General features: G+C 44.1%; 1 protein-coding gene across 7 annotated transcripts in view; it reads left to right on the top strand.

Moving 5' to 3' along the window:
- Window positions 1–25,593, top strand: part of LOC125001154 (cilia and flagella-associated protein 47-like) — a 42,261-nt gene extending 16,668 nt beyond the window's left edge. For 5 of the 7 annotated variants that reach the window (XM_047577042.1, XM_047577041.1, XM_047577038.1 and 2 more), the window contains exons 37-67: window positions 438–535; window positions 936–1,052; window positions 1,805–1,939; window positions 2,506–2,618; window positions 3,708–3,858; window positions 4,055–4,143; window positions 4,274–4,360; window positions 5,343–5,386; window positions 5,482–5,621; window positions 6,713–6,818; window positions 7,020–7,246; window positions 7,321–7,456; window positions 8,443–8,570; window positions 8,667–8,732; window positions 8,807–8,950; window positions 10,876–11,049; window positions 11,158–11,269; window positions 11,350–11,406; window positions 11,485–11,582; window positions 12,582–12,757; window positions 12,894–13,001; window positions 14,045–14,159; window positions 14,275–14,379; window positions 15,087–15,243; window positions 15,345–15,425; window positions 15,621–15,765; window positions 17,168–17,352; window positions 19,439–19,613; window positions 23,565–23,726; window positions 24,362–24,530; window positions 25,377–25,593. In XM_047577042.1, the coding sequence (XP_047432998.1) occupies window positions 438–535; window positions 936–1,052; window positions 1,805–1,939; window positions 2,506–2,618; window positions 3,708–3,858; window positions 4,055–4,143; window positions 4,274–4,360; window positions 5,343–5,386; window positions 5,482–5,621; window positions 6,713–6,818; window positions 7,020–7,246; window positions 7,321–7,456; window positions 8,443–8,570; window positions 8,667–8,732; window positions 8,807–8,950; window positions 10,876–11,049; window positions 11,158–11,269; window positions 11,350–11,406; window positions 11,485–11,582; window positions 12,582–12,757; window positions 12,894–13,001; window positions 14,045–14,159; window positions 14,275–14,379; window positions 15,087–15,243; window positions 15,345–15,425; window positions 15,621–15,765; window positions 17,168–17,352; window positions 19,439–19,613; window positions 23,565–23,726; window positions 24,362–24,530; window positions 25,377–25,562 (3,986 nt within the window). In that variant the 3' untranslated portion in view covers window positions 25,563–25,593. The remainder of the gene's footprint in view (window positions 1–437; window positions 536–935; window positions 1,053–1,804; window positions 1,940–2,505; window positions 2,619–3,707; window positions 3,859–4,054; window positions 4,144–4,273; window positions 4,361–5,342; window positions 5,387–5,481; window positions 5,622–6,712; window positions 6,819–7,019; window positions 7,247–7,320; window positions 7,457–8,442; window positions 8,571–8,666; window positions 8,733–8,806; window positions 8,951–10,875; window positions 11,050–11,157; window positions 11,270–11,349; window positions 11,407–11,484; window positions 11,583–12,581; window positions 12,758–12,893; window positions 13,002–14,044; window positions 14,160–14,274; window positions 14,380–15,086; window positions 15,244–15,344; window positions 15,426–15,620; window positions 15,766–17,167; window positions 17,353–19,438; window positions 19,614–23,564; window positions 23,727–24,361; window positions 24,531–25,376) is intronic. The other 2 variants (XM_047577039.1, XM_047577043.1) reach the window with 2 other exon arrangements.
- Window positions 25,594–25,962: the final 369 nt, after the last annotated feature.

The following is a 25,962-nucleotide window of genomic DNA, read 5'->3' as shown; positions in this document are numbered from 1 at the left end:
GAAGATTCGAAAGTATCGATATTTTGATTTGAGAGTCAACTTTAGAGCATAAAGACCTGGTATCGGAAGTATCGACCTTTCTATATCGATCCGAATATTACTATTAGGTACCACGAAGAAGAAGTGGCCCAATGATGTCTGATGTGATAATGTTGATAAGTGCCTGAAACAACTCTTATATTCTAGTGCTAATGCTAATGCTAACACATGTATATGATAAATTCATTCATCTTCTAGTAAAACAGTCTTCTGACGTCCTATGATAGCACTCTAGGGTTGACATTTAGATTTTTAAAGTATTTCACGGGTGCCCAATAAAGAGTTAAATACACAACAATCAAAGGAAGTCAAAACATTTCTTCAGTACTTGTATCATACATATCATTTAATAAGCATCCCTGCTTGACGGTTTATTTTTGCATGCTAATGATTCGCAGGTGAAGCCCCATCAGACCGCTGGATCGTGAACTTTGACTTGGACCTAACAGACGGGGTGGTGCTCGCCGCTCTGCTCGCTGCCCACTGCCCCTACCTGGTCCGTGCACTTGTGTCTCCGAGTGTAATTTGTGCGTGAGAGGTGGTTGAGCCCCGTTGCGAGAGACGCTTGTTAAAACCCGCGAGTGGCGCTGTGAATGATGTGACGAGGGCGCAATTAGCCCCGAACAAGATCAAGGGAGCCTCTTATCGCGCCGAGCACCATTATGCGCGCGTGTGGAAGAGTGAGTGAGTGCGTGAGTTTGCCTCGCTCCGGGTTTTAGCGACGCGATGACAATGTAGATGTTTGGCTGCAACAATGTTGCCAGAATGCGAAACAATCTGTCAAATGCCAGATTCTGCGCTTATGAAAGATCATCCAAAGGGAACGTGTGCAATTACACGTGCACTAAACCTTGTTTTTATTCACCTCACATCTGCTCTGCTGTGTTCCTAAATAGATCAGGAGCCACTTCAGGAGGATGTACACCAGGGCGAGCAGCCTGGAGCAGATCCTTCACAACAATATCATAGTAGCTCAGGCTCTCACTGTACTCGGTCTCAACATAAATATACAGGTAAATACCAGAGAAGGATGCTCCGAAAAAACGTTTAACCAACATGAAAAAATAACCAATTCCTTGGCCATAACGCGTTTTCAGGTAAGATCAGATACATACAAATACATTCATTAATAAGTAAGTAAATGTGGCAGAAAAACATGTTTCTCTTACAAATAGCTCCCCCTGGTGTCTGGTAGCAGTATAGGTTATAAGCTCCGCCTCCTCCATGTTAATGGTCGGGACTTGGGCCAAACCAAAACATTAGAATACAGGTCACATATTTATTTTTCAAGGATGGTTTCTCTCATTTTAGGTAATTAATAAAATGTTGATGCACGTTCAAGTGCCAATTTTCTGAATGAGTTTCCTTTAAGTTAGTTATTTAATGATATAAAAGCAGAGAGTGACATAATGGCGGCCACCAGTTGCCATGCTAATTCCTCCATAAAGAGATCGTTTGGGACCGTGAGAGTTTTTTTTTTTTAAATACAATTACAGGAAAATAAGTAGTGTGTGGTCCAATATTTATATACAGTCTATGAATCAAACAAGCAGCACATGAAGTAACTGGAGAGATACATTGTTTATATGTAATTACATTAGCACTGTATGTGGAAAGTGAATCGGCATCGAAACATTAGCTAAGTACGCCTTCAGCTTTTATCATAACTGGAGGTGTTTAACATATGTATGAAATTTGTCCGAGATTGAGCAGCATGCCTCGTTGTGTCCCTGCGTCTGATTGTGCGTGGGTGGAATGTGTTCAGCCAATAGACCTGTCAGATCCCAATCCAGTCCAGATGTTAATTCTGTGTGTTCACCTGTACGAGAGGCTGCCTCAGTACGTGCCCACGCATACCATTACTCTGTCAGGAGATCTGCACAGCACCTTCAGCAAGCAGGTAATACACACAGCAATAAAAACACTCTCTCTCTCGCTGTGTCTATCTTTGTGCGGACATAACCCTACCCATAACCACCACACGTTGAATGGCTGTCAGAAAGTGAGGACCGGACCGAAACTCAAACTGGTCCTCACAAAAACAGCTCCCCAACTACACACACACGCAGCGTGACTTTTGTCTTGGAAGACTCCTAAGTAAAAATCTAACAGCACGCGTTGTAAATCAAATTAATGAGCTCTGGCGAGACTGAAAATGGCTCGGATAATAACCTGGGCAGATAATGACACGCACACAAACACTCGCACACTGCAGTCGGGATCGCACACAGGCTCCACATTAACAGGATTACAGACACACACACACGTACGTTAATAGGATTATAGACACACCCACACATGCACTAACAGGATTACAAACAAGGACAAATATACATTTGGATAATAGTCCGCGGTGTGAGGTTAAGACACATTACAAGCCCAAATAAAGTAGGTGTCAGTTTGTCAGCGCTAAGCGAGGCAGCTTTTCTCGCTGTATCATCTGTGAGTCTTTTGTGTGAACTGCAGGTGCGTCTGAAAAGCTCGTCCTCCAAGCCTGTCAAATACCAGGCCTACCTTCTAGGAGAGGACGCCCATCTCTTCTCGCTTCCTGACGGCAATGTGGTCACCATTCCTCCAAAGTATGTTTTGAAACAATACTACACAAGTAGTGACTCCCAACTAGGGGAACACTACACTAAAATATGACTATAAGGTACAGTTGAAGTCAGAAGTTTGCATACACTTAGGGCCGGTTCAGACCTAGCATTAAGATCCAATCTGGGCGTTCCTAGCGCGTGAAAGACAGGTGTGAACACCCATGTGCACTGAGATCAGATTTGAGAGTTCTGATCTCTGATCTGATCTGATCTCTGGTGGTCCAGGTCGCATGTATCCACGTTCCTTTCATAGTCTGAATGCAACGCGTCTTGAGTGTTGGAAAAAAGGAAGAAGCACCGTACGTGATTTCGTTCATGGGTAATGAGCCCAGGTCGGATCTCAATGCGAGGGCTAAACAGGCCCTGTGTCCGAAGTTATTAAAAGGGCCCAGGCAACGGGTGTCTGTTGATTAGGCTTCTGTGTGGTCTAAGAAAGTAGCCATATGTGACTGAGACCTCCTCAGAGTGTGGATCTCAAAGGTTGCCTTTACACCTACACTAATAACCCACCCAAGATACCTTCTAATGCCAGGTGTGAAGAAAACCCTAGATGACCAATTAGACTCTCTCTGTCTCTCTGCATATATATAACAATGTGCTTGCAGGCATGCTTCTAAAGGCACAGATAATATTTCAGATTAGGGTCTTATGTAATTACCTGTGAAAACATTGGCAGCCAAATACTTAGCAAGTTAATAAGCCCCCTCCCATTGCATCCCCTCATCCACTCCAGCTTGTTTTGGGCAGACCTGTGCCCTACAAAGAAAGAAGAAAGGAAAACCTGAGCAAATGCAGTCTTGAGACTGTACTGTAGCTCATTAAAATGTACCAGTTTTGCTCTCAAGCGAATCCTCTCTATAAAAATAGCCCATGTCCCATTTTGATCCCTAGCTCGCCTTCCAGAAAGTCTGTTTTCAGGGCATTATACAGAAATATTGTACTAAAATTCTGCTGATTCAACGCAAAAGTGAAAGGTTGTACAAGGAAGTTAATAAGCGTTTCTAAAGCACAATGACATCCTGCTCCCCGTAAAGCGGAGGTTAAATAATAGGAGGTCTTGCCGTTTTTCAGGTCAAGCGCTGAACTGACCGTCCAGTTCGGCTGCTCCTTTCTTCAGCCCATGGAGGCCGTTCTTCTTCTTGTTTCCACTTCAACCTTTGGCCTTTGCCGCACCACTCTCACCTTCGGTCTGAAGACCCACGTCACTCACATCACACCGACGGTGAGTAGAATTCACCAAAGGGTCGGACGTCCTCTGGACCACACGTTGCCTTCATGACTTTCTAACCATCTTCATCAGCACATCTTTTGGAGCATGGCGTCTAGAGAGTAGACGTCCACAGCTGTAGTCCCATGAAGCTACTGAAGATAACAGCCTTTCTTTTCTTTTTCTTTTTTTTTACACCATCTGTACTTAGAACACCGTCAAGTGCAAGTCTCCGTGCTACCAAATGAAAGTGATCCGGGTGCCACTAATTAACACTTTCAACGAAGAAGCTACGTTCAGGTAGGTGATTGATGATGGATGTCATGACGCCAAAGGAAAGTCTCCGTAACATAAGTCTCCAGGAAATGAATGCGAGTGAAGATCGATGTCTCTGAAATGACGGGAACGCCGCTGCGTGTGTCTCCTTCAGGGTGGTGCTGGTGGAGTCTACGTTTAACCCGCTGGAGCCCGACACTAAAAAGTGCAGCCTCGTTCAACAGGCCTCCTTCAAAGCCAAGTAACGCGCCGTTCACAACACTCATATCACAACAACATGGGCATCACTGAGGACCTAGCTACTCACTGAGGCTACTCACTAGACGTTTGTTGTCAGATTTGCTTAACTTATTCTAAAGACTACCAATAAGAGGGAGCAGGAACATTGGGGTTCTTTTTAGGACTATTTCTGGAGCCAGTTGTGTCCATTGGTTGTCTGGCAACTCCATGACGACTACAGGAAGTCACTGCCAAGAAGATCTTTGCCCATGCCCCTGTGTAATATCACAACTTTCGACTCCAGCCCCACTCAGTCTTCTAAGGATACACGGCGCTAGATAGGGGATGTTCGGATGGAAGTTGGACTAAATAATTGAGATAAAATCTGTGTTATTCATGATCTCAAGAGGTGCACAGTTGTGCCATTTCTCTATTTCCAGTGTCTATGCTAAACTCAACTAACCAGCTACTGGCTGCAGATTCATATTAAATGCACAGATGCTACCAACCTTACTTAACTCCAGTCAAAATATTTCTCAAAATCGCACACTATTATTTTAGGGAATAGTTATGTTGATCCCAATTGTTTTAAATGGAAAGCGCTGCCACAGTGGAATCAAAACTGGTTTGTTCCAGCTTTGCTTCTGCTCGAGATGAACGGGAACTGTCTCAAACAGTGTTTCAAAGGAAGCTAAAAGAACACAAAGTCTGTCAAGTATCTAACTTGACAAAAAAAAAAACAGGGAGTTCTTCCTGCCAGTCTCTGCTCCAGACGTTGAGGTAAACTATAAGATTGCTCCTCAGGAGAACACTCAGTTGTCAAGAAGAGTAGCTGCTTAGTTTCCATCTCTCTCTGTATGTGACGACTTCAAAGGCAGACACCCCCGCTCCTCCTCTTCCTAATCAGTGTCGATGATGATATGAATTAAGGTCATCTTCAGTTCACCTGAATGATCTAAAATCCCGGAGGCTTAAATGACTTTCTGTCCTCTTCCTCTTCTCAGTGCAGAGAAGACGGCTGAGGAGGCAAGCGGGGAGGAGATGGAAGGTAAGCACAACAATCACGCAAACACGCTCTGTTCACAGCCTCAATTACTTAGTCGCACGTGTGTGAAAGCATTTCCTTTTATTCTGGTCTGTAAGCAGGCGGTGAAGACAGCGAGTTCCTGAGTTCAGTGAGAAGCGTTTGTCTGAAGTCGGGCCAAGAAGACACTCTGAGCATCAGCTACCTGCCCTTCTCCACAGGCACCAAGTACTGCTCTGTGCTGCTGGTTTGCCCAAAGGTCAGACTATAAAGTATATTGAGGATTAGCACAAAAACATAAGTAGCTACAACTTACTCATCCTTTTTACAGAACACATCCCATTGACACAAAGAAATACACATATCGAAGTGTGTGTGTGGAACAAGTGTTACCACAGTCTAATGTGGTAACACTAGATAGTGCTCAAGTTCCATCACAGTAGTACAGTAGTAGAGTACAAAAATTAAAAAAAACTTAGAGCTAGCACTAAAATCCTGTTATTTTTGCACGTCTGAATTAGAGATTGATCGATACAGATTTTTTTAGGGCCGATACCAAGCCGATATTTGGAGCCGATACGGATTTAACCAAAAACATACACATATATATATATATGTCATATAATATATACACATACACCCACGTATCATTCGATACCAGTAAAAATGAAACACAAATATCGGCCCTACATCTCGGCCGGCCATTATATCGGTGGAATTCTAATCTGAATACAAAATATTTCGTCTTCATTGTGTACACTGGAAGATATTTGGCAGGAAAGGTAGTATTTTCCATCTTCGTTGTGTTACTCTCAAACTCTCAACTAATTAACACTTTCAACAAAGAAGCTACGTTCCGGTAGGTGATTGATGATGGATGTCATGGCACCAGAGGCAAGTCTCTGTAACATAACTCTCCAGGAAAAGAATGCGAGAACAGAGGCACCTCAATGGCCACTTCATTAGGTACACTAGCTTAAATGAATGCTATCTGATATAACAGTCCTGCATTAAATCCTAGCTTCGTGAAGGTTATGGTGTCCAACAGCTGTGTTTCTTCGGAGGTTGTGCTACTTTTGAATTGTATTGTGTTGCACTGTCACTCTGGAAACAACTTTCAATGGGCTGAGCCAGATAATAGAGACGTTTGTGTTTAATTCAGTCCATTTAACAGGGCCACAGACAGATGTCATCCTTGAAAATGAATATGACCAAGTTTCGGAACACAAACTCAACATCCATTTCCAGCTTGAAATACTTATTTATAAAATATAAATCACTGATCACAGATCCCAGGTTGATGTGATGATGAAAAGCACCCAGTCAGTCTGAATGCATGCGTCCCTCTAGGTGGGAGACATGGTGTACATAGTGAAGGCCACCAGTGAATTGCCACTTCCTTCTCCTGTGACTGCAAGGCCCAGCTCTAACGTAGTCTCCAAGCCCAGGAATTCTGGTAGGAAACACAAACACCCTGTCACACAAATGCTTTCAGCTTGTAGACTGTGGATTGTGTAAAGCACCTTGAGGGAATCTAAACCGTTATTGGTGCCATATAACATAGTGATATTTCCCCTTCTATTTCTATAAAATACAATATACTTGTATTGAATAGCAAATCAAATATACTGATTCCGGTGTTTTTCTCCACCTGCAGACACAGCTGTGTGCGTATCGGTAATAAGCCTACAGTGCGAGGTGGGGCAGGTGTGTGAGGAGGTGCTGCGCGTGCCCCGAATCAATATGATGTGGGAGCAGGCTCTGGCCATCTGGGGTCAGCACTTCATGAGCGCCGACGAACGCAGGAGGCGCGAGCTGACGCACACTTTGCGTAGCAGCACCGTGAGGGCGGCCGCGGCCGCGCGGAAGCTCTCCGGACGACTGGTACGCGCACTCCGGAGAGGAGCATCGTTGCATGTCCGTATTTTTACATGCTGTTTGTTTTTTTTTCCCCCCAGCTGTTGCGAGGCATGTCCCAGAGGAAAGCAGTAGAATACACCGTGGAAGCTTCTTTGCCGCAGTACTTCACTCTACCCAGTACTGTCACAATACCTATACAAGAAAACACCAATATCTCATGGGAGAATCCTGCAGGTACACACATATGAAATATGGAAATACCCGCATTCCCAGCATGTGTCATATTAAGCTGAAACAGGAAACACAAGTTTTTTAGGAGCCGTTGTGAATGATGCAGGAGTAGATGTAATAAAAAAAATGCAAAAGACATGGAGAATGGCCAATGAGACAATCTGCAAATTGATTTTAAAGAACGTTCATGAGCCATCAACTTAGTAAGTCAATAAACATTAAGGCCTTAAATGTCCAACCTTCGCCCCTACTGAAAATTAATTATAAAACCTGGACAGCACTCTACAAAATGGCACTTCTTTTGTAAAATTGCTTACTGGACACAATTTTTTATTTTTTTTTTTGAATTTTTTTGGGCTCATATCTACATTGTGCAATAAACTGCTTTGATGGATTACTAATTTTTCACATAAAATAGTTATTAGTGGATCAACCTCTGATACACATATCCTTGAGCGACATCGCTATCGGTGCTGCTCCGGTTCTGAAAAATTAAGCAAACATAGAAGTTCCAAAACACTGCAGTTCCCTGAAAGGCCACTTGAGGCCGACTCCGGGTGTGGGGTTGTTAAAATGCCAAAGAAGAAATAAACATGTGCAGCCTCGTACAAAAACTTTTTTTTTTTTTTTTTTTACGTTTGTTTCGTTATTTGGTTAATTTTGCTAATTCCCCTTTGTGCTATAACTCATCCATTTAAATTGACACAAGACTTAAAACGATGCATAGTTAAAGGCGTGGTTGCTTTGAATAATTAGCCGAGAGTTAGCAGGTGTCAGGCAAGGTCAAGATGGCGACTCTTAAGGAAATGTTCGAGAAAGGACACAGAGGGTTAGGGTTAGGGTTAGGGTTAGGAACCAACTTAGTAACTTAGTAGTCAATTGCGACAACTAGTGCTTCTTTAATTCGCGAAGTTGCAGCAACTGCACCGTCTGCGTTTGATGTCTAGATAACTGCTGAACCACTGCCTCCTCTCATCTCCGTTCAACAGAATGTGGCTACGTGGACGTCCCGCTCCGGTTCCAGGCTGACACAGAGGGCGAGCTCAGGTGTCAGGTTGTCTTGAAGTCATGGTGCGATACCAGGGTGTACCTGCTAGAGGCGCTGGTGACTCGAAAGGTAAGTACGAGCGGACCGACAAGGTTAAAATTCTGTCACCGGTAACAGCTGGAAGCCTCACTGTTCATGACTGCTATCCGTCATTTGCAACAACAGGTCGTGTCCTTCCACTTGGACTTAAGTTCGCCTGCTCGGCGTTCAGTCACGCATCATATACCGCTGGTGAGGGGGCGAGAGCTCAGGGAGGGACTTAAGATCTTAAAGTACAAATAACTGAGTCTGCTTGTCTGTCACAGCACAATGACACACAGCAGGACTGGAAATTCCAAGCTGAAGTATCAGGTGTAGGATTCTCCGGCCCGGACGTTTTGAACGTACCAGCAGGGACAAAAGCCTACTACCCCCTCACCTTTTGCCCTGCCACACAATGCACTTTCATGGTAATACCTTTGTTTTTGTTACTTGCCATTTGATTCCTTATTCAATATATATACTGTCTTACACTCCATGAAACATTTACAGCGGCGCAGTCTTGATTTAGTGCGCGTCGAGGATCATCTCACACATCAGCAGCAGTTTTCCGAGAAAGCCCACTTTAATAATCCCAAGCCGCCGAGGCTCATCTACCATATTTGGCCTTTCTTGTGATCAGCCTCCTTCATTCCCAACCTCCCAGGGAACTTTCTGGCTCAAGTGCAGCCACTTATCACAATGCCTCAAACAGCAGCAGCAGCAGCATGCTGTCCGGCCTGTGTGGGCGTTTTGATGATATCTGGGAATTTGAGCTTCCTCTGTGGCCACCACAATCTCCCCTCGCCTTTCTAAACGGGCCATAAAGTCAGTCTCCTGATAACATAACTGATCCCTTACAGTAACAATTAAAGTCCTCCTTTCTTTGGCGTAATTCATTCAGAGATATTTTTCTATTTTTCAACCAAAGCAAGTGGAGCTCCCCCTGGTGGCCGGCTGCAGTATGGGTCATAAGCCCAAATTGTTAGCTAACGAATTGCTGATAAGACGTCACTGATGGCCCAGTGAGTAGGTTTTGCAGCGGTACTCGTTTGTGCACGGTGTATTCTAGCAAGATGACTGACTGTGTGGTGTTGTTGTGCGTCTGACTCTGCACACAACTCTCTAAGGCTGCTCATTAACCACACACACCGTGCTGAGGGGAAAAAGTATGTCAGGCTTCTTTTTGTTTCTGTATGTTTCTTTTGTCAGGGGCACAGTGCATTAGAAAGAGGTATCATTTTACTGTCAAGTAAGTAATTAGGTTTTTCCTGTTTCTTGAGGCTGTTATTTCACTAAAACTATGCATATTCACATAATATTGAACTATTACAATATAAAGATAGCAACAATAATAATTAGGAGAATTTGAATTGTGATTTTCTCAACCTCTCATTAAATTTCAGTACTTGTTAATAACATTTTCATATATATACACACACCACACACAAATGAAATATAATATGCATCAATATATAACTTTTAAATAACCTTGCTGTCTTTTGCAAAGTGGACAGTCAAACTGAATAAAAGCACACAGACATTTCAATACATTGTAGGGTACTGATCGGTACTGAGCAAAGTACTGATCACTAACTGCATCTGTAACAAAGCCACCAATATTAGATCAGATTTACTTGGCGCTCATTCAAGGAATGTTTATACATTTCTCTTGGAGTAGTTACATTAGGGTATTGGTATAATGAATACGAAAAGATTTAAAAAAAAAAAAAAAGAACAAAGAGGATATATACAGGTAATTGTGCATTTGCAATAACTTAGAAAGCACAGAGCAGTGCAAATAAACTGTAATACAAACTAGAATGTGACAGTGCTGCCAATGCTTTTGACAGTTGGGAAGTTTTATTTGGGACGTTCTTGCCTTACTTACAGTAAGTAGTGTGGGCTTTTATTTTGAAACTACAAGCATATAATCCAACATTTCTTTGTAATTGGAGGTACAGCAGATCGCAATATTAATTCAAACAAAAGTTGTAAAATAGCATCAGTTTGGCCAACGCAAGGAAGTGGGCACGCATTGTCCATATTTATATACAGTCTATGCAATTAACACTCACAAATCTTTGTGTTTCATCATCATTTATGTATTGTATTTAGTAGGTGTTTACTCTTCAGTGGTTGGGCCTGTTTTGTCCACTTCTTAATATTACTACTATATTACTTTCTATTGTGTACATTTAATCATTATAATTATTATTACTATTATTTATTTATAACTTAAGTTTACAACATTTATATCGTGGGGCTTTGTTTGCATACAGCTCAGGGCCTGCTTGCCATTGCTCTTCGTGTGCGCGTTTGTTTGACGGTCTGGTTTTTATCCGCGTCCCCACAGGGCAAGCTGTCCTTGCGTAATGACCGCGGCGGCGCGGAGCGCTTGTTTACCCTCCGAGGAGTTGGAGAGCACCCCCTGCCTGAAGACCGTGTGGTGCTGCACTGTCCCGTTGGGAAGACCACACACACACAGCTGAATGTCCCCAACTACAGCCATGACAAACTCACTCTTAAGGTTATTAGCAAAAGAGCTGCTCGCTCCCAAAAACAAGAAGAATATTAAATTGTCGCACACATTTATTTGCATTTTCACCCATTCTGAATGTCTCCTTTGTGCTCCTAGGTGGTGACAGACCTATCCGTCGTGAGCGGCGCGCCTTCCCTGAAGATTGAACCCGGCCGCAGCGCTCCCTTCGCCCTGGCTGTGTCGCCGTGGAAACGAGGAAAACAGACAGGTGACATTTCCCCCCCGCTGCACGTGTACGCCCTCATATTGCAATTAACAGTAACACTTTACCCGCAACTCCCCTTCCAGGCTCTGTGTCGTTCGTAGAAACGCGCCACATGCAAGGTGGCGACAAGAAGGACAAAGGTAACCTCGTTGTCTTGAAACATTTAGCGCTCAGCTGTCGTTTCCTATCTGTGTAAACACACACACTCGCCCACTCAGGAGATGCGCTCGGACGCTACGAAGTTCGCTTCTCGCTCGAGATCGTCTGTGAGCCAGCGGCCCCCGTCGAGGTCATACACATACAGTGTGTTACCCAGGTAAGCCACCGAGTTTGGTTTATTTAATAAGCACAACAGCCAGATTTATAGTTCCCCCAAGTCCAGAGCTTCCGTAAGGCGAGCTGTGTTGCACTTTCTTTAAGCTCACGTAAGAGCACCCACCAAACACCAGACGACATTTCAACGTTGGTTTTTGGACTAAATTTGGTCGGTCCGTCATAGTCTTGATTTAGCCCAGAAATAGTCGTCGATAATTGGGTTGTGTCTTTTTGAAGACGTCTTTTTAACGACATAAAAATGACGGCTTTTCAACCAAATTTAGACGTCGTTTAGATGCACATGAGTGACGTCTTTTCAACGTCTTTTCAACGTCTTTTCAACGTCTTTTCAACTACTTTTTGCTGGGTGGGCAAGTTCTGCAGGTAAACTTGAATTATTAGTTTAACTGACGATGGGAATATACAAGGAAATACAACATATCAGCATAACAAAACGATTGAAGTTATTAACAACCGTGGGACTTTTTTAACCTCACTAGACCCCTTCATGGCCTACGTCAATGGTTCCCAACCTTGTTTCCTTGGAGCCCCTCCTACTAGTATGTAAGAAAAGCAGGAAAAGGAGACTAAAAAATCTGACAAATTATTTGATTAGGAATTGAACCATTTAATTCAGTTACTATTTATACAAAACAATGTAGATATTCAAACTGTAAATTGCAAAATTTACAGCTTAACATTTAATATATAACATCCTGCTGATTTTTCTAGCTGGTTCCATCACATCACACTGGATTCAAGTTGTTATTTTTACTTTCCTTTTTTGTATTTGTATTCATTTCCATTTCGCTCCTATGAACATGAATACCAGTAGCAGCAGTGTGAGATAACCACAGACTAATTGTCTTCTCGAACAGATTCACTTAGAAATATAGAAACAAAGCGTTAAGTGCGATTATTGTCGCTCTCTCCACACGTTGATCCAAACTATATCGCCAGCCTGAGTCAGGCGTCACCTCTGAAAACATTCCGCCCCCAGAGCTCGGTGGCCATAGAGATCCCCGTCAACAACCCGGGGGGAGAGCCGCTGATGCTGGATGTGGACGTGGAAGGAGGCGACATGAGCGGGGGCCGCTCGGTTTCGCTCCCCCCGCGGGGGACCGTCACCTACAAAGCTTCGTTCTCTCCCAGCGGAGTAGGAAAGAGCACAGGCAGGTGAGAAGACTCACTGCAGTGGAGCTGACCTCCTTATCTTCTCATACGGCAGCGAGCCACTTAAAGCCAAAGCGTCTCTGTGGCGCTGATGTGAATCTGTTGTGTGACTCAGCACTCGCAAACGTTTTGTTTCCAGCGTGGTGTTCCAGTCGGAGCTGGTGGGGGAGTTCTGGTATCAGCTGGAGCTCTACGCTCTCCCCCCTCCGCTCGTCACGTTACCGCAGGCCTCCTGCCAGCTGGGAAAGTAGGTGCACACACACACACACACTGTCTCCCTGTAGGGTAAGGAAAGAATGCGATTCCATCCCTAGAACATTCCCAGACCTCTGGGGCGTGTGAATTTATCCCTACTGGCGATAGCTGTGGCCCCAGACGTTCAGACTTTACACACATTTGGCACAAACGTCCACTTGCACTCAAGGATGAACTGATTGGAAACACGAACCGCATCAGGATCCATCTATCTGTAAACGTCAGCGCGCCCCCTTTTGGTGAGTTTAATCACTGTAGAGATACAGTCACATCAACGAAACTCCATCCTCCCCATTGTCATTGCATGCGCGCCGCATTCTTCACAAATCCAAATAAGTTATGAGCCTCAGATTTAAATTTAAAAAACAACAACCTTCAGACGTCAAACTCCGGACGTCCATCACTCTATACGGCGAAGGTGAAACATCCTTCAGTGTAAGGGCTACTTTAACCTTCCGCCGCTGCTGCTGCTGCTGCTGCTGCTGCAACCTTTACAGCACATTAATCCGACGACGTTCACTCGGGAAGTGTTACAGAAATGTTTTCCATAAGCGCCATTTATTTAGACATTAGCTCAGCGTGTGTAAAATTGCCAGAAAATTGCAATGACGCGCATATTTAAAAGGGGGACTAATGGCTTCTATCGTCACGCCGGCGAATCCTGCCGTTCGGAGCAGGCGGAGAGAGGCAGAGAAAGTGATTAAAGTACCAGGCGGGTTCACGGTAAAGAAGGGAGCGGCAGGTGTATTTTTCAGACGATCGCAGAAATCGTTTTGTTCCTCCCGTGTAAATATGGCAGAGACAGGAGAAATGTTTTAAACAGAGAAGACTAATGAACGATGATTCTAGCTGCGTATTAGTCGGCTAATTGGCTCTGTGAATTCTAAATACAACATCTGGGTCAGGTGGGTCTTATGAGGAATTCGGTTCTTCACTCCAGGTCTCTCTGCTTTGGCTGTATTTGGTAAAACAAGTCTATTATTCATCGCATTTATTCCTAAGTTCTTGTTGAAGAATGGTGTTTGTGTGTGTCAGATGGACCAGGCTGAACATCCCCGTAGTCAACCCAACAGCTGAGCCTCTGGAGCTGACTGTGTCCAACACTAACCCCAGAAATTACACGCTGCTGGAGATGGAATCAGAAAGCACCGTAAGCGCACGCGCTCATCATCTCCATCGTTTTTTGAAAACGAATAGTCGGTTGTCGTTTGCATACACGCTAAGCTAAGGGACCGTTTGCCCCTTGTGTCTCCCTCGTGTCTCAGCTCATCGTGGAGCCCCGTTCCTCCGCCCAGCTCGCCGTCCGGTTTTGCCCATCAGCCATCGGAGAGAGGAACCACGAGGCAAAGATCACTTTCGCATGCCCTCAGGTGATAAAAAAAAAAAAAAAAGAAACAAAAAACACGCAGGGAAAATGGGCTACATAAATCACCAGCCCCTGCCTTCACACGCACGGCTGCACATATGCACATGTACACAGACTGTAGGTACAGAGATGGATTCATAGCTCTAGTTAATAGAGAGTACACAGTGTCCTCTTCTCTGCAGTTTCTTCCACATTACTTTAAGACATACCTCATCAACAGGGGATCTGTAAGCCCCTAGGGGCTTGGCAGAGGTACTGCAGGGGGGGTAGCAAAATCTTTGGTTGATTAGACAATTTTTATACATATATGTATATTTTAAATTTTTTTTCCCCCAAAATTTAAATGCTTTAAATACACATTAACATGAAAATATTTTAGTAAAGGGATAAATGGAGGCAGAAGATGTTATGTTTCAGTCAGCACTTCACTCATTCCCGTATTCAGCGATACGGGAACTGTCTCAACAGCACACCATTTAACACACAGGGCGCCACACTAGCCGAGACCTGTCAAAGCTAAACTTCCTTCCAGTAGGACACGCCCCTATTGCCTTATGAGCCAATCATGAGGCTGCATGTTACACAGTGACTGTCAGGCAGATTGCAGTTTAATATAGAACACATATAGAAGATAGGGGGTCCCTACTTAATCACTCCATCAGTTCGGGGTTGCTTTAAGATTTTAACAGTCTTTTCTCCATCATTGCTTAGTTGCAGGAATGGTGCGTGTTGTTGAGTGGACGTGGACTTCAACCAGAGCGCGAGAAGCCTCTGAGCATCTCAGCCATGATTGGCTCCAGCGCCTCCATCGCCGTCCCCTTCACCAACCCCACAGACCTCCCGGCCGAGCTAAGCGTCAAACTCACAGGTCACGCGCCGGCCTCGTCTTTCCCGAACGATCACCGCGTTTCTCCTCGATTCCCGGCTCGTGTGATCCGCGAACGCTGTTTGTGTTTCTTCTTATCTCAGATGAGGAACTGCGTGGCGCCCCCAGCAGAGATCCAGTCACCGGCCAGGAGGTGTTCTCTATCCCGCTGAGCCGCACCGAAGGTTTGTGTGGGCTTTGAAATACCACTAAATAAATCATTTCCACCCAGATAGGCAGGCTAATTTTCAGCCTCGCTGTGGTGTCGCAGGTGTCCTCACAGTAACCAGTCCATTACATTTCCACTTCAATGAAATTTTTGCTTCGGCTGCGGGCTAAAAAGTTAATGCCTGTTTACGTGTCCTCCCTCTTGGCCGCAGCCATACAGGTCGGTGAAAGGGGAACCGTCGACGTGCCTGTGGTGTTTGCGCCGCACTCTGCGGAGCTACAACGGGCCTGCCTCTGCATCACCATGAAGCCCACGAGCAGCCTCGGCAAAAACTTCAACGCAGAGGAGGCCGTGAGGTGGGGGTCTCTTTCACTTTTTCAGTCAAGACAAAAAGTTTCGGTTGTTTCTGCTAGACCTCCATCTGTTGTACATATAAATCTCCAGGTGCAGTTGCAGAAAACGGATTAACATGAATTTACTTAAGAACATCCGTGGTACATTCAGCAAACTTCAAGGCCTCCGATGATCCGCTCGCATCAACTTTCTATTCAGTCTTATTTGTGCACCACCAGTAACCATCCAGGTTGTCCATAAAAAAAACTTTTCAGCAAGAAGAAACCTTGAGCAGAGCATGACTACGAAGGCACTGCAGCGAAGCTATCGTAAGCCAAATGGAAACTGATGCGTAACAGTTGGTTGGGGTGGATAACTCTAAGCGGGAGAGGTTTCTGAAGCTAGGGCCGCCAGTCAGAAATTCAGCTCTGCAGATCATAGACACATCTCCAGGACAGAGATACTTGTGGTTTTAGCATAATACTCAGCTACCCCTAACTCCACAAAAAGTATTTTGAGTTTGGGGTGCAAGTGCTCTTGGCTTGGCAAACGGAAACCAGCATTGAGCTCAAGGTTGGGCAGAAAATACAGCCCTGGCTTTAACTGCGTTTCCTTCAGTAGACACTTGATCGATGATAAACAACATCAAGAACGAAGTCCTCATCTAGTTTTACTACATGTTAATCCCTAAAGAGTTTTCTTATTCCTCCAGTAGTTGTTCAAACTTGGGCCATGACTAATAAAAAAGTTTTTCTCTCAAATACATTCTAACATTTAAAGCTTGGCTTGGATCTGTTAGGATGGAAGGGGGGGCGATTGTAAGATTATTCGCAAGTCCACATTGAAGAATATGCGGTGATGTGTCAGTATGTCGGTCTACTTGGAATAAAAGGAGCACCGCTATTATCACAGGATTTCCACACGGGATTAGTATCGACCTCCAATATCATAACAAACTACCGGAGGTCCCCCCGGAAAAACTAGTCCCATGCTTTACTGTTGAAGTAAGTGTGTTATGAGATTTCAGGGGAACTTTATGGGTAAGGAATAATCTCCCGTTTAGTCACTCTCATATAAATATCTGTTATTTGTTTGTGCCCTAGCTTTTCTTGTCTTGGCATGTCAGCCTTTCCATCGACCAGATGTCCTTGATTATTCGTTGCTGGTTTTCAGTACTCCAAAATATAACATTAGAATGACAACCCTCTTGGCTACCACCAAGTCTCCAGCGTCAGATTTAAAGTTTGCTCTCGGTCTAAGGTGTTCTATGAATCTACTAAGCCTCTCCCCCGTCCGACACAAAGTGATTTTAAAGAGCTGGGTTTATTGACATGCCGCACATGGCTCCGGATATCAAATATGCACTTTTAATAAGGCACTGCTTTTCATTTCTGAAAAAAAAAAAAAAAAAAAAAAACCTTCCAGGTCAGACGAGGAACTCTCCAACATCTGTTGGACTCACCCCCTCTGTGGGATTCCTAAGCAGGCTCCTGTCGAGATGTGCTCACTTGGCGAGGTCCGCTGCGAAGTGGGCTGCCAGCTGGAAAAGACGGCGGATGTGTTACTCGCAGGATGTGCACCGGGGAATCCTGACCAGAATGGACAGGAAGGTGAGATGTAATTCTCATGATTTTATCGAGTCCAAATCATCTCGGAGCTTCTTTCTTTAAAATTCCTCTCACAGGTGCAAATATATAAGAATATTCACGTGTGGCAAAACTTAACCATATATTATCCTAATTGTAATCTAGTATGTGCTTCATTTATGAGGTGGAATACACCATGATCAGTCCCACACGGCTCAGCAAGTAACTGATTGATGACCGTACCGCATGTTTGTGTCACAGCAATTAATCAGAGGAACGCATCACAATAGGAAAGCGACTCGGGTCAGGACACCAGGCTCACCGTCTGAGACTTTTGTTTTACCGCTTTCAGCGTTCAATACAGTTCAGCCGGAGCCGATGCCGACCGTCGGCGCTCGTGCCGCATCGCCACGGCGCGACCTCGGTGACATTTCGTTGCAGAGCTCAAGCGAAAACGCTGCGCACTCCCTGATCGCGGGACAGTGGAAGGAAAGGGCATTGTTCAGCCTAATTACCTTCTTCTGCATCTTTTTGTTCAGCCACTTCACCACATTAACCTCACAGGTCCCAGTTGTGCTTTTTTTTTTCCCTACACCGCTGTGTACTGTAAAGTCATTTTCAACGAGCTTCACTTATTCAAACAAATCAGTAAACAGAAGCCTTATTCGTCCTGCAGTATCTGCATTATGTTACCAGTGGCAAGCAGCCCAACTTAGTGTAGTATTCCCACTTGATGTGCTGCATTTGAACATGCTCCCTCTCTTAAAGGCACACTGATAGTGTAAATACATTTATTTGTATGTTTCAAGCATAGACTTGTTGGGGATTCTATATTCTACAAACACTAAATGCACACTTTGTAAAAGTGAAAGATGTACAGTCGCAAAAATAATCGTTACCCACTGCCCACACGTGCCTGTGACATGTGCCTACTGGCGGCTCTAGGAAGTCCCAAGTTTGTGTTCAGATTTAGTTCCAAAGTTGCAGAGGAACAGTTCCAAGCTGCTGCATAAAGCACCTAAAGGTCACACTTAAATCTAAGTATCGTATTTCCTGGCCTTGCAATCAGGTCCATATAAATATCGGGAGAACAGATTCTTTCTGGCCACATGTGACAAGTAGGAAGGAGGTGTTGAGGTGAGGACCCAGATGCAGATGAGTTCATAAAAAAGTATTTAATATTTATCAAAAAGCGCTGCGCAAGGCAGGAAAATACAAAAATACAAAATCATCGACATGGCATGGAATCTAGTAACGAGGCAACGTGGAAGAGACATTAACAACGCGACAAGGAACGAAGGGAAGGCAGGGCTATAAATACACGAGGGCTGAGGGACGACAAGACTCAGGTGAGACGCATGAGGACAACCAAACCAGGTGAAATCAATGAACAATCAAGGGACAAGGAGGCACAAGACAGGAAACCCAGAACGTAAGAAAATAAAACAGAAAACAGAACACATGACAAACCACAAGGAGACACGACAGAAACTTGGCAAAATAAAACAGGAGACTTCAAAGCATGACTCACAAAATAAAAGACACACAGACTATGACAACATGTCAATGTAAACGGACCATTTGTTATTAGTGGTAGTTAGTATGGATCACTGTTGAATCCAATTGTCCTTAATTTGATCTGATAATCCACTTTTTTCCCGGTCTCGCTGTATTTACTGATACATTACACCATGTTTTTGCCACTCAGGGGGGCGTGGCCCAGGGCGGAAGTGATGTCAGTGCATACCCGCTATATTATATAATAGCTACGTAGCTCCTGCCAAAAAAAAAAAAGAAAAAAGAAGGAAGTTGACATCCATCCTTTTTGATCTTACCCCGTGCTGGGAGTTTCTTTACTTATGTACAGAATGAGCAACTTCACCACTTCCTAGGTTTTGCCCCCCACACTCCTAACTGCTGTAGCCTACTCTGTCTTTGGAAACCAGCAAACTAGCTAACCAGTTATTGCAGTACAACAAGCTAACAGATCTTTAACAACAAATTTGGGTGTCCATTTTTTTTTAAAACTAATACAAGCACGCTTCAAGTTCTGCTCGTGTGCTGCATTTCATTTCTGTGCTTTTTCTTCATTCCCTCCCCTTCCAAACAGCTGCCCTGGTAAAGATGGAAGACTTCCAGTGCCAGGTGCGTTCTGACAGCAAAGAGGAGCGCTCAGAGGTGGAGGACTGCCTTTCTGCGTCAGTCGTGTCAGCAAAGAGGGATCCTGAGAACGGAGCCGTAGCGCTCGCCCTTAATCTGGTCTACACCCCCCTCAGCGCCTGCAGGTTACTGTGCTACACACACACACACACACACATCCTCAAACAACCGTAAACAAGGACAATAAAATACACACTCAGAAGCATATTTAGCTTTTGAGTTATGTAAATCCACAGGTTGCGTGAGCGGTTAAAGCAAACTAACAACTCGCGCAAACGCACTGGGAAAAGCACCGTTTGGTTTCGAACCTCCTGCACGCGTGTAGCTTGAGTCTTTCAGAGAGGCGGGAAGTCAAAAAGCGCCGCACGCTCAAAAACAAACGCGCGCACCTCCTCCGTGAAGAAGAGACAAGATGCTAATAATAAGGCAGAAAAAAAAACACACACACACACACACAACAGCGCTGGCACGGATTCACACAGGCAGGGATGAAACGCAGACGCACAACAGGGAGCGAGGCATTCAAACACAATCTGTTTGCTCCCCTCTCTTTGTGTGCAGATAACACACTTGCATGGAACCTTGCGAGTAAACACTGCATTCATTTATCTCATATCCCTCCACCTCTCGTTTCTCTGAATGTTTGTAGCTAAAGGTTGCTGTGCTCTCTTAGAGGTAAAGGGGAAGGCCACCTTATTTGTTCCCCGCAGTGTTAAATCACAGGTACTTTCAATGTAAGGTCACACCCCCCACAGACAGTGCAACGGTGTACACGCTGCGACCACAAAAAAACATTTGGTACTGTTTTTTTATAGCCCAGAGACTCTCCTGTTGCTTATCTGATAAAGCCTCACACGATTCCTGACAAATATAATGACATGTTTCTAAGAATATGCATTTCAATACACATTTACAGACACACACTTTATCCGTGATGAAACACTCATTCCCCGCGGCTTTCCTTATCTGCTCAGACAAATGGGTATGAATAAGTCATACCTTAATGTCTCATCGCCTGTTTTGCAGAGGTAAAAGAAAGCACAAACACAACAATCGCAGTCACCCTCACTGTGTTCATTGCTTTTACAGAAACAAGACAAATAATAGTAAAGAAAACAACACAGCAGTTTGGTTGCTATCAAACTCCTCTCTAAACTTATCGAATTAAAACAACTAATACCACCAGTCACACCCCCAGGGCTACATCTGTCTGAAACGCCTTGCTAATTAATAGAACAGAACAAATACACTGTGCTGTCTTTCCTTCTTCTATTTTCTCTCTTCTAGTTGCTCAACATGATTCATGACTCGGCGAAATGAGTATGCTTCGCGATATCCAAGAGTGTTTCACAAACGAAGTGTCGATTGCTAATTTCTACGCATCTTATTCTGTGTAGAAGACCTAGGGATGGGGGGAATTTAAGTTAACTTAGAAACCTTGTCCTGAAAATCCTTTCAGGTTTCAAATATCGACGCAAGCGTTGCGTTCAAGGTCTCGCAATGTCTGAATGAAGCCGTAACAGAGATTTACGTGAAGGACACCGAGGAATAACGGACTAATGTCGTCACTTTAGGGGGCGGGTAATGTTCTCTCTGAACTTCTTAAGCACACCGGAAGGGGGATGAAATAGTGTTTGGAAGCGGGGATAACGGCATTCATTTTCCGGCAGTCTCTCCAGGGAGGCGTTTGTATTGCGGTCGTTGGTCTTTAATATTTGAAAGTGCCACAAGTACGGCAAGAAAGAAGTGAAAAGAGAGCAAGGGGGCAAGAAGTGGGCCTCGGCTGGTCAACCGTGGCAAGATATGCGTGCATGCATCCTCTATCCAACATGAGAATGGTATAGAGAGGCTTTTTTTTGACAAGACAAGCAATGTCTGACCTAATCAAGGCCATAGATCACCACTAATGATAAAGTTTGGGTGGTGACTGAAACGATGGAGCTGAGATGAGGTTCCTTCATAGGGTGGCTGGGCTCATCCTTGGAGAGTAGATCGACTGCTCCTTCACTTTGGAAGATGTTAGTAGCCTTTGGCATGACAGGCTAGAAGGAAACCCAAAGATACTCCGAGAATTCGCTGTATTACAAGGCTTCACTGGCATACCAAAACTTTTGCGTACCGCAAGAAAAGTGGTTGCAGAAAGTGTTGCCCAGAAAAGTTTCCACCACAACCCAACCTCGAATAAGTGGAGGAAAATCAATGAAATGATGAATGACCACATCATCTAAATACTTACTTATTAGCCCTAGCTAAATTTAACTGACACACAATGTTTACCCAAGAGAAAATTAGCCCAATTCGGCATCCCCGTTAAAGTCCTTCCAAGATTAGAGCTGGCACCATCTTCCAAGCATCTATAAATATTTACCACTACCCTACCTCTCTCTAGTCATGGAGCTTTTTAGAATTCCGAACACCATGGCTCGCACACAACTTCAGATTCTACCCAACCTAAGTTTCGTATCTGGCAACCCTCGGTGTCCGTAACAGAACCTTTTTTAAATTGATACGTTAGTCAGCTCTGTCACAAAATGAATCCCACTTTGTACGTGAAAAAATAGACAATAAAATATCATTAAGTGCCATATATCTGCTGTCCTTCCTATTGTACATTGTGTGTGACATCCCGCGGCGTGAGGAGTGCATTCATTCATCAACTCCTGTCTTCATCTGTAGAGCCCATTAATGAGGCGTGCCCCAACAGAATCAATACCTCCGAGGGCTAATGACTTCTCCGCGAGGAAATGACGGGAGGGGGCCAGGGGAGGGGGCCAGGGGAGGGGGGGTAGCGCCGATGATAGGCTCTTCCATTATCTACACGTTATTTCACTGCCGCGTGTGGTGAGCTGAGGACACCGAGTATCCTAAGCTGAAAATGAGAATATTAAAGAGCGGTTTAGTGAGTCGTGTTTGTCGAGATAAATTGGAATGCTCGAGTTACACTTCCGAAGATGAATTAGAGCGAAAGAATGATTTGAAGAAAACGGACGAGTGGAATGCAGACACTAGATCAAAAGCATTCATCCGTGTGCTGTGGCGAACCAACTGTATACAACTGTACACTTTATTCCAGTTAAAGGCCTCTGCTGCCTACTGGGTAGTTCTTTATAGCTGAATAAAGGTATTGTTGCGCCAAAACATCCAAACATTCGTGATCCCAAAAGGACGTGTCCTAATCAATGTATGGGATTGGTACTTGTGGTTGAGAGGGAACCATCTTAGCTCATTGGAAGATATATTGTAATGACTTTGAAGGTCCTCAGCTTGACTCCACACCCAGTCGGGATTTCCACGTGTGTAGTGGTTTATGATGGATTTTCATAAAATTTGGTACAACTACGCAAAAGTTTTTAGTTGGTATTGAGGTTGTAGATAATTGTTCCATTCATGACAACTGTATATCGGTTTATTTTTGCATAACTCACCTGTTTAAAGTATGTCGAGGCTTAAAGCTGTGCATAATTAAGGGCGTGGCTGCCTCACGTGCATGTTAAATAAAAAAAGAAATTGTTGTCTTAATCGGACTATAACAGGAGAACTTCATTGTCCGATTGAGACACCCAGATAATGCGATTGGAATCGGAGTTTCTGGCATGTGACCCCAGAACCAAAACGTCCAAGAAAAAAGAAGAAGAAGAAGAGAACCGGAGCTGCTAGAAGAACCGTCTGAGGGATAGCGTGGATCTTACCTGCACCATAAGTACTGCAAACATTATGTGCGAGATCAAAAAATGAAGTATTATCCATCTGGTTGTTGTTTGAAATGCCACTCTGCCGCATGAACGACTCTTGTTTATTATGTCAAGTAATAGGTCAACCAGAAATCGAGCCGTATTAACACGTGTCGCCACCTAGTGTGGAGGAGGAGAACAGTTATTTGATTTTCTTGCGCTGCATGTAAACTGGGACAAGGACTGTAGTGAGAAAGTCGAATTTTGAGCATAGCTCGATTAGCTCTGCATGTAAACACACTGATTGTCACACGCCTGCCTTAACTTGTACTCCACCTCACTGACCATTGTTGAAGTAGCCAGCAGAAGCATGCGTGCTAATCTGTGTATGTTTTCTGTGTGCAGCTGCTTAGGGATCCTGTCGGTGGAGTCCACGTCGGGCCAGACATGGACGTTTCCCATCACTCTCATTGCAACAGAACCTCAGGTGGATGATGTCATCGTCACGGAAACCACTAATCTGGGAAGCACTTCAGCAGTGGGCTTCCGTCTCACCAGCACCACTAGGTGATGTGCATTCCTTACAGGGACAAATAAAAAAAAAACATTTGGTTTTGAGATTAGGATAAGATTAGGTTTAGGTTAAGACTAGTGTTTAGCAAATTGTTGTTATGGATTAGGTTAGAGCAGTGGTTATTCAGGTATCTAACTGCCCCCATCAAATAAAAATTGAGGTTAAAATTTGAGGCTTAAAAATTTCCTAATATCTGGCTCCAAATGTTATTTGTATGTGTCTTAGTACAAAACCGCAGTGAAACAATCGGCAAATTAAGCTTTGCTTTTCTTGTTTGCTCTCTTTGCTCTTCTTTCTTTCTCATTTTCTTGTGCTTTCATCTAGTTCACCAACCCTTTTTATCAAGTTAGGCAACAGAAGTCATACATTATTAAAGGAACAATCAATAAACATTATAGGAAACGTCCGCTCCTCGTCCTAATGATGATACTTGAGGCAATCAGCGTTATGAACTCTGCTTGGTCAAAATTTTGCCTTCGGCCTTTGTAGTTAAACTAAAGTTACTCTATTCGTCTTTTCCCAACAAATACGTTAAACATAAAAACATTCAGGGAAACTTAGCAGGACCTGCATTTCGGTCCTAACTCTCGGTTCAGACAGCCCAGTAAAACCGAAGTGTCGATTCCAGGAAAACCGAGCCATTCACAGCGACGTTCCTGCCAGGCAGCAGCAGCAACTTCACAGTGACTCCGGTCTCAGGGATGTTACCGCCTGTTGGTTGTACTGGAGCTCTCATCACTGTGTCCTTCACACCCACCGCAAGCTCCGAGAGACACACAGCAAGACTTGCCATCCAGGTACTCAACTAAGTATCAGCACTATTTGTGTCTATTTGAGGTTCCCGTCAGGGGGCGTTTATCACCTCTTTTAAGGGAGTAAATGCCACTTTTTCTCCGAGTAGCTCTGAACAAGCTGCGGAGTAGCAGCACAAACTAGTAAACCATCATTCAATACCCATTTTCTGAATTACGATTTACTTTGTGAACCCCCAAGTAAAATGATACCCCCCACGTAGTTATGATCATCCAACCGTAAGTGTCTTTGCACCATTAAGTAATCTGGTTCATTATATTTAGCAGTAACTTCATGATCTGGCAGCAGAAAGAGAGAGTAACATAGAGAGTGTGGAGAGACGTACAATTGATACAACTCAAGTCTCAACCCTAGGACCTAAACATCCGCCCACGGTATTTAAATTACCATAACTCACATGGACAACATTCAAAGTGTGGCTGAACACTAGTTCACTGGTTCAACACTAATGGAAACACAGCAAGTTGCAGTCAAGCAAAAAGAAGTCTGACTAGTGAGCTAAGGCAGGGTTCAAAAAAAGTATCAAACAGCAGCACCAAGTTAACACCCTTGTGGTATTCACAACCCCCGAAATAGCTTCAGAAATTGAGGAGGAGGATGTAAGCTATTGTCTTAGTCACATAATTTTTCGTCAGGGGGCCATGATGATACCTTAGCATTACCTACATCAAGCCAAACTGTTGCCTAGCAGCAGCCTCCTTACGACTTCCAGCCGATGCCTCTTGAACCCCAAACATCTTGATTGCATTCGACTTCCCACGTCGTAAACAAGCGAGTTCAGTTTAAAAGGCTTGAAAGTTTGAGTCGACGACTGACTGTTTCCATTCCAGGCTGCAGACATGCGCTGGATTTATGAGGTGAGAGGGAAAACCTCCTCACCCCTCTGTGACACATCCGCCAAGGGCAGCTCTTCTACGCTCGGCCCATCCGAAGAACGGCGGCGACGGAACTTTGTGGTTCGGAATCTTCAGCTTCCCTCCTTGGCTAATTCTTCCCCTCTCAATGTGCCCAGATAAAAACATCCTCACCGTCTCAAATGCAAATAAATGTCTGTGTGTCTTTTTGAACAGCTTCCATGGTAGCTTTTTAAGCGGCACTATTAACCACACAGTGTCACCTTCAATTACAAAGACGCCTTTATATTTCAAAAATGAACGGTTATTAAAGCTAACAGCGTTTCTGCTCTGATGGTAACCATGTTTAATGCCGCTCTTCTCTACAAAAGCAAATCTATAAGGGATAATATCAACGCGCTACATGAAGTGAGTTTTTACACATTCAGCAGGTTTCGGATATCTGATGAGCAGTAAATGCTAGTAATGGTTGCATTATACCTATTATACCTCAGAATCCACTTTCAGTATAAAGTTACCAGCCTTGTTTTATTGCTCTCTTCCTACAAGCTGTTAGATACAG

Source organism: Mugil cephalus, chromosome 23, assembly GCF_022458985.1.
Source record: "Mugil cephalus isolate CIBA_MC_2020 chromosome 23, CIBA_Mcephalus_1.1, whole genome shotgun sequence".
Taxonomy (NCBI): Eukaryota; Metazoa; Chordata; class Actinopteri; order Mugiliformes; family Mugilidae; genus Mugil; species Mugil cephalus.
The sequence above is the reverse complement of the archived record's forward strand: the minus strand, read 5'-3'. Positions and strand labels throughout refer to the sequence as shown.